This window comes from Eschrichtius robustus, chromosome 13 (assembly GCF_028021215.1).
Source record: "Eschrichtius robustus isolate mEscRob2 chromosome 13, mEscRob2.pri, whole genome shotgun sequence".
NCBI classification, from domain to species: Eukaryota; Metazoa; Chordata; class Mammalia; order Artiodactyla; family Eschrichtiidae; genus Eschrichtius; species Eschrichtius robustus.
In genome coordinates, this window is record NC_090836.1 from 101,175,616 (window position 1) to 101,187,887 (window position 12,272).

Sequence of the window (12,272 nt, forward strand, 5' to 3'; positions counted from 1 at the left end):
TCTGTGCTTCCACTGCAGGGCGCACGGGTTCAATCCCTGGCTGGGGAACTAAGACCCCGCATGCTGTTTGGAGTGGCCAAAAAAAAAAAAAAAAAGTAAAATACTTTAAAATATAAATAAAGAAAGAAGCTGACTGGATTACTGCAAATTGAATCAGGTGACGACGCCAATCACACATGCAAATCAACATACCCCCCTGGCATCTGGTATGCAGCTGTAGATACAGAAAATGCTAAATTTTAAATTACCATCAGTAAAGTTTCCCTTTACATGGCAGGGAGATCAGTATACCTTTACAATATTATTTCAAGGTTGTGTCAACTCACCTGCTTTCTGCCATAATATAATATGAAGGAACTCTATCAAGGCTTGCCCAGAGGGTCCTGCAGATATTTACAAAGTAGCTGTGCATTGTTATCATGTGCTGTTAACCATCACACTGGCCCATGATTTTATTAACAGGACCTAGTAAGAGGGAAGTAACAAGTATCCCAGGGGCCCTCAGAGTGGGAGGAGATAAACCCCATGCAAGTTTAGGGGTCTGCCATTCCGGTGAAGGGTCTAGGGATCCAGAGGTCTGAGGCATGTTGGACTCGCCCCTCTAAAGTGAAAGACAAGTTGTTATACCTGTAGCACCCATCACAGAGAAAGAAGCGCATGCTTGAAAGACGTCTGGATTCTGAAGACAACTTTGTCCTGCTATTCTAATCCATTTTCAAGTAACCCACAAGGTTGCCAGTTTTGAGTGGCACACAGAGCAGGAAAAAGCAGTTGCAGGAGGCCCAGGCGACAGTGTAAATTGCTGTCTCAGTTGGACCCACAACAGTCGATGTTGATGGAAGTGTCTACGGCAGACAGATGCTGTGTGGACCCTATAGCAAGCCCGAGTAGGGGAACCACCGCACACATTCCTAGAGTTTTGCCATAAGGCTCTGTCCTCTTCTGCCCTTGGCCTCTGCTGCTGAGCTCTGCATAAGGCTCTGTCCTCTTCTGCCCTTGGCCTCTGCTGCTGAGCTCTGCATAAGGCTCTGTCCTCTTCTGCCCTTGGCCTCTGCTGCTGAGCTCTGCATAAGGCTCTGTCCTCTTCTGCCCTTGGCCTCTGCTGCTGAGCTCTGCTATTCATGGTGAAGGCCTGGCCACATGACAAAGTGATTATGAGACTCACACTGCCCAGAAGAGCAGGTGTTATTGGATCTGCTGAGTCATACCGTGAGATGTGTGTGGCAGCAGCCCACGTTAAGTGGAAGAGGCGTAGGTGAGGCCAGGCCCGAGCACGTCTGGAAGGTGGACGCAGTCTGCGTGAACAGGTGCCAGACTCCCGTGGGACCTCCTCCTGCTGCTCACGGACCCCTCAACCCACACCCATGGCTTCACGGGGTAACAGACGAAAGGGATGGGCGTGGTTACTAGATGGGAGCTGGCACCGTGCTGCCAGCGGCCTCGAGTGGAGCCCTACAGCACTCAGCCCCACCCAGGGGCGGCCCTGGAAGATGGTAGGCGTAACTCCACATACATCTAACTGCCCACTACGGAAGGATGAACTTCGGTATTGATTCATGGGCAGTGATTGACGGGCTGGCTGACTGCTCAGGGACTCAGCATGAGTGAGACTGGAAGACTGGTGACAGTGACACCTAGAAAAGAGGTATCTGAGGGACTCCAGAAAATCAGCACAGCTTATAAAGGTATTTATGTCCCAGGTAAGTACCCACCGGAAGGCATCCCGGTTGGGTCATCAGGAGGAAAGCTGACCTGCCTGGGGGATGCCAGTCGGTCACTTTCCCCAGGGAACCTGGTGCTGTTCATGGTCTTCCAGACGAGGCTCTGCGTTGGTGTGAAAATAGGGACTCGTCACCACCAAAGCTGAGCTGGCTGCTGCCGAGCCCCCCGGGCCCCTTCCTCCAGGGGGGCTTTCCGTCGTCTGGTAGGGATTACCCTGGACCTCCTTCGTCATGGAGGGCACAGTGATTTGTCTTCACAAGATACATATTCCAGATACAAATGTCCATTCCCTGCCTGAAATGCTTCCATCGTTACCAGCGTTTGTGGACCTCCAAAATGCTTTACCCATCACCATCATGTCCCATGCAGCACAGCACTTACCAAGGGACTCATTTGATGGTGGTGAAGGTGTGGCAATAGTCTCAGATATACAGAAATCACCTGTCTTACACATACCCCATCACCAGAACAGACGTGAAAGAATGGTTGGGCACCTTGTTGATGACTCAGCTACAGAGCCAGCTGAGAGAAAAACACCCTGTGGGGTAAGGGTGCTGTTCTACAGGATGCATTACATACCTTAAGGTAGCTGTGGCAGCCCCACCAAGAGACGACAACCAAGGGCTGAGATCCTGTGAAGAAGGCTGGGTACCCTACCAGGTGAGTGATGCCGTCCAGCAAAGATGCTGGCAGAGAAAGTAAGAATGGATGATGGATGAAGGAGGCTATAATTATCAATTTAGATCTCATGACCAGTTACAATAATGCAAATTTTAGCAGCTCTTTTGTGTATTGTTTTTGTTTTCCTATTCCCACCCCACCCTCTGCCTTATTTTTTAAAAAGCGCTGATTATAGCTAACATTTTAGATTTCATGTGGGAGACATGACTTTAGCTCCTGTTTGGGGGATACAAGGTTTTCATTCTTGCAAAGGACAAGGGTTTTCATCCCTCCAAGGTTTCTAAGGCTCAGAATGGTAAACGGTACCTGATATTTTTCGTTTGTCCATCCAGGTCCATTCTCCACCCTTCTCTACTCTGCATAGTACCCTGGTGGGTTGCTTCAACTGGCCCCTCGTGCCCCTGGCTTTCAGATGGGTTGGCAGTGGGAGATGCCAGCAGGAGATTGGAAAGTGAGAGGAGAGAGAAGGTGGGCTAGTTATCCCCCCAGCCCCTCCCCGCTGCACTGCAGCGTGGCTGTGGCCACGCTCTCCTGCTGAAGGCCTTATCTGCTCCTGGGTGGCTCTCTCCTTAGGTCACCCTCGTGCTCCTCTCACTAACTTCTCCCTCTCTTGCCCCTTCAGGCCTAGGAGAGATAAATCTTCTCCACCTACTGATTTCACTTGGTCCTGCGCTCCCCTGGGTAAAAGATCCTTCAATAAACTCAGATGCCATCTGCTTTCTGCCTGGACCCTGCCCAATGCATGTCCAGACAAAGAAGACCACAGCTGAATAGGGAACAGCTCCCTCACCCCAAAATCTCTCCGTGCCACCCCCCCTTGAGTCACACCCTCCCCCAGACCAGTCCTGGCAATTAGTGATCTGTCCTCCATTCCCATTGTTTTGCCTTTTCTAGAATGTCATATAAATAGAAGAAATCCTAGACACACGGCTTAAAAAGGTTTGGGCAATAAATGAAAATATACCCCGGGGTATTGCTTCTACACTTCATATAATTTGGGCTAAATGGCTTATTTTTGGTTTGCATAGCTTCTGCCAGGCTACTAATGTCCCCAGCGTGGGTGGGAAAATTCTCACCAGGAGATGCTTCTGAGTGGGTACCTGCTCACATGATGGATGGGTGAAGCCCAGTCTCCGGTGAACATGCAAGTCACAGCATTTATTTCATCCTCTCAACTCTCCCAGAAACCTCATTCTTTGTATTTAAACACTGGTTTTGTTTCTAATAGATCTATTTTATATGAAAAACACAGCATCTTGGTAATAAAGGTCAAGTTATCTGTTTAATTAAAGCCTACCATTACATTAAAATATATATATATGGAAAATAGCTTTTAACGTCCCTAAAATATTATTTGGATCAAGATTTTATGCCTCATTACCAAGCTGTTAGGGTTTTTAATTTAGGCCCTAGATCTTGAGTATTTAAAAAATAAACTCAAAAAGATGCCCATTTTTTTTCTTTCCATTCTTAAATTTGTTAGAAGAATAATTTCTCAAATCATTTTATTGGGCACGAGAGTTTAGATTTTATTTTACTTCCTCCTTTATTCTTTTCTGTATTGTTTGCCTTAAAAAAAAGGATGAGTTTTTACATTTTATTTCTCAAATTAAAATGCAGTAAAAGGGGCTTTTGTGTGTGTGTGCACTTTTATGAGTTTTAACACATGTGTAGAGTTTAACACACGTAACCATCACCACACGCAAAATCCAGGACAGCTTCATCACCCACAGCCCCCCTCCTACTGCCCCTCGGGACTCAGGCCCTCCCCCACCCTTAGTCCCGGAATCCACTGATCTCTGCTCCGTCCCCATTGTTTTGCCTTTTGCCGACTCTCATACAAATAGAATCCTACAGTAGGAACCTTTGAGACCGGGTTCCTTCACTCAGCAGAGTATCTCTGAGATTCATCCATGTTGTAGGTATCAATAGTTCTTTCCTTCCGATTGCTGAGAAATGTCCCATCATATGGACGTACCAGCTTGCTTATCCAATCACCTGCTGAAGTACATTGGGTTGGTTCCAGTTTGGGGTGATTATGAATTGAGCTATCAACATTCACGTACAGGTTTCTTAGTGAACTCTTAAATCATTGTTTAAATACAAAGATCATAGAGAATTTGCCCAAAACAATCATGGACACATCTTGGTAAGCTAACAAAAATACTAAACCTAAATTTAGAAGGTGAATTATGGCTTCTCGTGATGCTCTGAGTGCAAAGGTCGAGGGGAGTTAAGCTTGTAGCGATACCAGGTGTCCCAACTGTACCACCTTCTTGGGGGGCTTGAGAGGAGAGCAAAGGAAAGAGGAAATCAGCACTACCCTGGGGCCACCGCAGTGCCACTCGCTGCAGGAAACTAGTCCCACCTCTAATTCATTTTTCCTAGGCCACTGCTTTCATGGTAGAGTCCAGCACATTCTCTCTTCTTAGGAGGTGACATAATTAGTGGTAAGTCCTTTACAATCACTATGTAAATCCAAGAAATAGGTGAGAAACAAATACCTGTGACAGTGCAGGGAACCCAGTGTTCCTTCTAAAGATATAACAGAAAATATAAGGGCAATTGGACGGGCAATTGTAGACAGAACCTTGTACAGAAACGTCCACGAACAAGAGAAATCTAGATTGATGAGATAGAAAATAGAAACACACATTAAACCAAATTCGGGATAGAATTTAATATGACAAAGTGGACATTAAAAGCAATGGGAGGGCTTCCCTGGTGGCACAGTGGTTAAGAATCTGCCTGCCAAGGCAGGGGACACGGGTTCGAGCCCTGGTCTGGGAAGATCCCACATGCCATGGAACAACTAAGCCCGTGCACCACAACTACTGAGCCTGCGCGCTAGAGCCCGCGAGCCACAACTACTGAGCCCAAGTGCCACAGCTACTGAAGCCCGCGTGCCTAGAGCCCATGCTCTGCAACAAGAGAAGCCACCCAGTGAGAAGCCCGTGCACCGCAACAAAGAGTAGCCCCCGCTCGCCGCAACTACAGAAAAGCCCGCGCGCAGCAACAAAGACCCAAGGCAGCCAAAAATAAAAATAAATAAATAAATTTTTTTAAATTAATAAATTAAATAAATAAATAAAAGCAATGGGAGAGGGACTTCCCTGGTGGCGCAGTGGTTAAGAATCCGCCTGCCAATGCAGGTGACATGGGTTTGATCCCTTGTCTGGGAAGGTCCCACATGCCGCAGAGCAACTAAGCCCATGTGCCGCAACTACTGAGCCCGTGTGCTGCAACTAGAGACGAAGACCCAACACGGAAAAAAAAAAAAACGGCACTAGCCAATGGTAACATGTGGGCTGAAAGTGCTTGTTTTATCCAGGACAACAGAAACACTGATTAGCTTTAGGCTTTACAAATTTAGAACACATGTTAAAATTTTAAGGATAATCAATATAAGAATAGAAATAAAATATTTAAGTCTCAAGGCAGTGGAGGAAATAAAAGAGTAATAAGAAAAACTCAGCCAGAATCAAACATGACGGAGAAAAAAGAAAGAACCAAGTAAATCATAGAGAGTACAAAGTAAAGTAGTGGGGAAAATCCAAATACATCTATTACAACAAATGGAAACAGACTAAACTGGACCATTACAAAGGCAAAGATGTTCATTTCGGAATTTTAAAAATACAGGTATATGCTACTTTACAAGAAATACACCGAAACCATGACAATAAAAGAGTGAAAACGAGAGGCTGGGAAAAGAGATACCTGACAAATACTAATCAAAAGAAAAGTGTTATGGGTATTTTAATAGCAGATAAGATAGACTATAAAAGCCAGAGGGATAAAAGGGTAGTGATATAATTATAAAGGGGACAGTTGGCCAGGAAGATATGACAAAGCTTCACTTCCAGATATGTGCACCAGGAGGCATACCAGATTTATAATTCCTTATATTAGCACTTGGGAGTTCACCCTGCTGTTGCCTCTTGCACTCCGTTCCACTGGGAATTCTGGGTGGGTGACATGACAAAGGTCATGACTCAGAAATCCCTGGATCCCCGGCTAGAACACGTGAATACCACCACATCTCTGGCCGCCCTCAGCCTCCTAATACACTCACTCTATGTGCCCATCCGTCTTCACAGCCATCATCCCCTGGCAACCACTCTGGCCAGGAACTCTTTGTTATTTATTTCTGCATTCTTAGCACCTCCCACAATGGCCAGCAGAGGAAAGCACTCAGTAGGTATCCATAAAATTATAATTTTGAAGACTATGAAGCCAATGTGAAGAATTGCTATAATATGCATTCCTATTTAAAAAGCATGATATAAAACTGTGCATGCATTTTGATTACAAATATGTAAAAATTATATATGTATGTGGATACAAAGTGGAAGAGAATGTGGAAAAATGAAAACAGTCAATTAGTTATGTAAGGTGGATGGTGACTTTTTGTTTTTGATTTCTATTACTGTTACTACATTATTATTTGTATAATTTTGAAAATGAAACAAAAAGAAATGGCTATACAACTCTTAGCTATCCAAAAAAGTAATTCCTAAAAGATTTCACTATGTACAGGCAGGAAAATAGAGCTGTTTTCTGAGCCATGGAAATATTTATGCCCTTCGCCCTAGAAGCCATGGTGGTAACACACAGGTGACTCTCTCTGGACACATAGGGTGCTGAGAAGGGAAGGAAGTGCTATGGGAAATGGGTCCAGCTGGTCTAGCTCAGTCCTATTTTTTCCTTCTCATTCTCTAATGCCCCTCCTTTCTAGGTAACCCCAAGGTGTCCTCCAACTATTCAGGGTTTCACAGGACAATCTTTCCATCAGCCTCAACCCCATGTCCCCTGAGAAAAGGTTCTCTGAGTTACCTGGACAGAAAACCAGGTAAATTAAAGACAGTATTCCTCACCCAAAGTTTGGTCTATATATACCATTTCCAACTAAAAGTAAATAGGAGTCCTTGGAGAAATGGCTGATTCCAGGTCTAGGGCAAGAGATGTACCAGAAGAGCCTAGAGCATTTCGTTATACCAAGAAACGCTATCAAAGACTACTAGGGTCACACCAGCAGGACTCCGGACCCAACACAAAAAACCTCCCAGTGGCCAAGACAGAACAAATTGAGTATCAAGGAGAATAATAACTGTAATGAATTGAAAGACATCAAATATGTTAACATTCATGAGTTCATAATAACAGTTTTTTTAAGAAAAATCACTCATTGTTCACTTCTGGAGGATGCTAGGAAACCAATTCATTATTTTGAAAAGTAGTAAGTGAAGGGAAAGAACCAAGGAGATCCTACCTTTCTTACACTAACTGTGTCTCATTGTTACCAAATGGTTGGAAAGGGGAAGTTTGCATTATAGAAGCACTCCAACTAATAAAGGAGAAACAGTAGACACAGAGCGTCACCACCTTACAATCCCTAGTGAACTGATGGATACAGGGGCGATCAACAAGGGCTGCTAACATCACAAGAAAAAAGACAAGCAGTCCATACACGCCTGCTACCACCTATGAAGTGTCCTTGCCCCCCACACTGAACCTGGATCTGTGCATGTATCAATTCAGGGGCAGGGATTGGGGGGGAGGGAGACAGCAGAGCATGTTACATGTCACCGTGGGTTGCAATCAGTCAGATTCAGATTGTAAGAAACTCTACATAACAAACAATCCAGACTTTTTCTACAAATGCATCTTAAGGGGGGAAAATTAACAAATGGAGAGAGACCCTGCAGATTAAAAAAGAATTGTGGCAAATCAATCAATTGCAATGTACAGATTTGATTTGGATCTCGACTCAAATAAGTTATAAAAGAAAATGTGAGACAATCAGTTAAATTTGAACTCTGACTGGATATTTATTAATATTATTGATAATTCTATTAGGTGTGAAACAGTATTTTCACCATGTTTCTAAAAAGAGTTCTTATCAAGAGACATAGGTCTTTTCAATGAAATATGATGTCTGGTATTTGCTTCAAAAATATCTGAGGTTGAGGAAGAATGGGCAGGGATAGAAATGAAATGATTGACCATGAGTGGGAAGTTGCAGACAGGTAGTGGGAGCATTCGTGGATTCATTACATTATTCTCTTTAGTTCTGCATGTGTTTGAAATTTTCAATAGTAAAAAAGTCTAAAACATTAATAAAAAATAAATAAAGCTGTTCCTGATCCTCACAGTTGACGTTTGGGGGAAAAAAAAATGTCAAGGAAACAATGGGACTCTTACCTTTTCATTAACTGGATGAAAATTCTTCTTGGTAATCGGTATACAAAGGTGTCGAGGACAATCTTTAGGTAATTCAAAGATACGTATCCACCTTTGGACGGGTCCCCTGCACTCAGGGCCTTTTCAACCTTTTCATAGGACTTTGAAAGCTGTGGTGAATTAAAATTAGAGTACAGCATTCACAGAAATCAGCGGCACAGAGCTGCTCAACCACTTTATTTTCACCAAAACCTCTTCACATTTTCCTTTCCAAAACTGATCAAAAAGGTGACTATGGCATGTACTGAACTTCAAATGTTTAATTGAAGAGCTCACTACAAAACAGTATCCCCAGTCACAGCTCCTCAACTGACAAGGCAGACAAGTTTCTCAGGGAAAAACAGCACATACAATCGCTCTAACTCAAATTTCAGAGCTAAAAATACTTGGTGGATCTGCCAGTTTGATACATCTTTCTTAATATACTTTCAACCCATCCCTACTGTGAGCCCATGCTAGGCTGCTCCTGATTAAGTCAGGTCAATCAAACAAAAAGCTGGTAACATTTTATTAAAAAGAGAAGTAGCTTTGACTGTAAGGGAAATCGTTAGGATTTCATAAACATCGTACACATTGGACATTTCTTTAATTATCCTTTTTTTTTGGGGGGGGGGAATTACAAAGAACCAGGGTGAATCTGCTTTGCTTATGGGACTTCTAAAATGCAGTCAAGTAGGTTAACCACTGATTTTTATATGACTCATAAAAATGCTATGAAGATTGGTTTTATTTCCCAAGGTTTTCCTGCTGCTTACTACTGAGTAATAACAATATTCTTCGATATTTCCAACCCTCTCCACGTTGTCTGAATTCACTTTTTTCCTGCTAACTGGGATACGAAGATAAACAAAAGAAACACCAACTTGGTATAAAAGGTGACGTTTAAAAAGCTGCTGGAACATGGAAATATATGTACAAGTGTCTCTCCCCACTAAAGGAATAAGAAGCACATTCACTAAGACTTCCTTAAGGTGCACAGGAATATCGGAAATCTCAGGGGGAATCTTTAAAAGAATCTAGAGACTTACAGGGCCTAAGCTTCTTAGAAAGTTGCATAAAATTAACCCAAAATGTGGCTAAATGTGCCCATCTCTCTCTCGGGGAGGTGGGCTGCCTGGGGGAAGCCTCTAGTGGAGAGAAGCCAAAGCCAGACATGGAGTCTGGTCTCAGTATATTTATCGGATTAATGACATCTGCTTTTAATATCTTAATGACATTTAGTCTCCAATCAGGTTTTTTTCAGGAGAGTGTTTTGACATAATCCAGAGCTCTTAGAAGAGAAGCAGGAATGAAACAAAAGTAATGTCTTTGTTTTTCTGTTTTTTTTTTTTAAGACTTTATTGAATTTGTTACAATATTGCTTCTGTTTCATGTTTTGGTTTTTTGGCCACAGAGGCACGTGGGATCTTAGCTCCCTGACCAGGGATGGAGGGATCTGATCGAACCTGCACCCTCTGCATTGGAAGGCGTAGCCTTTACCACTGGGCTGCCAGGGAAGTCCCCAGAAGTAATGTCTTTGTGACACGTAAGACCTTTTAGGAATTTTCATCATTACTGTTTATAACGAAACAAACAAAACAATGCAAGCAATTCAGCAAAGTATAAAAAAGGACATAAAGATACCGGAAGTCTCACTACCCACAGGTTTTTATATAGTGTTCCAAAAACTCCAACATGATCACATAAACATATATTATAATTTTACGAAAATGGGACCATACTACACTTTCAGTTTTGACAAATGCTTTTTTCATTTAACAACATGTCATGAAACTTTTCCCACAAGAACTAGTATGTATCTGCATCACACTTTGAAATGATACATGGCAGCCATCATATTATGGAAGGACAAGCGAAAGGTACACCCATTTTCCATGTTTAAACATTCGGTTTTTATAAATGTTCCCCTGACCCCCAATCTAAATGAGGCTCCCCTTGTTATTCTCTCTTATAATACCCCGTCCTTTTCTGTCATACCACTCTAGGAAAATGGTAGTTACGAATGTGTATTTGTTTAACATCTCTCTCCCTGATGTAAGATCATGCAATCGCCATGAGGGCCAAGATTGTGCCCTGTTTTGTTCACTAATTATTATCTAAAATGAAGCACAATTTGGGATGCGGTAGGCACTCAATACATATTTGTTAAAAACGGATACATTTTTACCAAAACTGTTCTAAAGAAAGGTTGTAAAATGTAAGGAGCTATCTGACACATCAGTTAAAAAGAGAAATAAAAATTAAATTATAGCTGAAATGCCATTTAATCTGCATCAGACTGGTAAAGATGTACAACTCTAATGATATCAAGAGTTGGTGGGTACATTGGACAACAGGAATTCTCATATGCTCCCAATGGGAGTGTGAATTGGTATTCTGAAAAACAACTGGATACTGGCAATGAAAGCTGAGAAGCATGTTCCCTACAATCTAGCAAGGAATGCTGGGTGTTAATTCCCAGAGACACCTCAGCAGGCACGCACCAGAAGATATGGAGCCAACCACTCACGGTGGCATCATTTGGATGAGCACAAAATAGGCAGCAATCCAAATGCCCACCCCTGGGCAGCGCATAATTTGTGTATATATGGCTAATGGAGAACTGTACCGCAGTGAAAATGAAAACACAGCTACCTCCATAACATGAGTGGATCTCATCCTAAGCACAAGCGGGATGAAAATAAATGGTTTTACAACTATGCAAACACGCTATAGAAAAAGAAAGAAACAAACAAACATCAAGCAAAAGACAAAGAACCCACTCTGTAGGAGAACAGGATACAAAAATATATATATATATATCGCCAGCAAAGCTTTCATACTATAAAAAGGAACTAAATAAGAATATAAATTCATTAAAAGAAAAGCTTGAAGACAAGATGGTAAAACAATGAAAGAGAGTAGAAGGATATTTCAAAGCTAAGAAAATAGAAAACAAAAACAACATCATTACAGGAACTAATAACAAATTAGAAACAGCAAGAATAAAAGACAAGGTTGAAATTAAAATTAATAGTAAAGGAATGGCTTGGGAATTCCCTGGCAGTCCCATGGTTAGGACTCAGCACTCTCACTGCCAGGGCCCTGGGTTCCATCCCCGGTCGGGGAATTAAGATCCTGTAAGCTGTAAGCCGTGGTCAAAAGAATAAAAAAGAATGGCTTGAAAGAATCTCAATGAAGGCGGAGGAAAAGTACAAAAGTATTATGGCATTTTGAGAGAAGATGATTACCATCAAGGATAGACAAAGATGATCCAATATAAGGATAACTGAGGATACCACTGAAGGAAGGAAAGATGGAAGGAAGACAGGAGGGAGGGAGAGAAGGATGGAGGGAGGAGGTTTTAGTGACGTAACACAGGGAAAATTTTCCTGAAGTGAAGAACTAAATCTGTACATCAAAAGAATATACTGTGTTCCAGGAAACTCTGGCAAAATGCTCCATGCCAAGACAGCTTAGTTTTGCTTTTTAATTTCAAGGATTAAGAAAAAATAGTTTAGGCATCCTGGTAGAATAAAAAATTATCTACAAGGGGGAAAAAATCAGTTGACCTCAGGATTCTTCTCAAGAACACCCAATGCCAGAAGACAATGTAGAAAAACAACATTTTTGAGGAAAAGAAAGAA

At 42.4% G+C, this 12,272-nt stretch overlaps 1 protein-coding gene across 1 annotated transcript in view; it reads right to left on the reverse strand.

Moving 5' to 3' along the window:
- EFCAB6 (EF-hand calcium binding domain 6) overlaps positions 1-12,272 on the reverse strand; it is a 264,209-nt gene that overhangs the window by 161,334 nt on the left and 90,603 nt on the right. Inside the window, exon 11 of the mRNA XM_068560155.1 lies at positions 8,608-8,756. Within this exon, the coding sequence (XP_068416256.1) occupies positions 8,608-8,756 (149 nt within the window). The remainder of the gene's footprint in view (positions 1-8,607; positions 8,757-12,272) is intronic.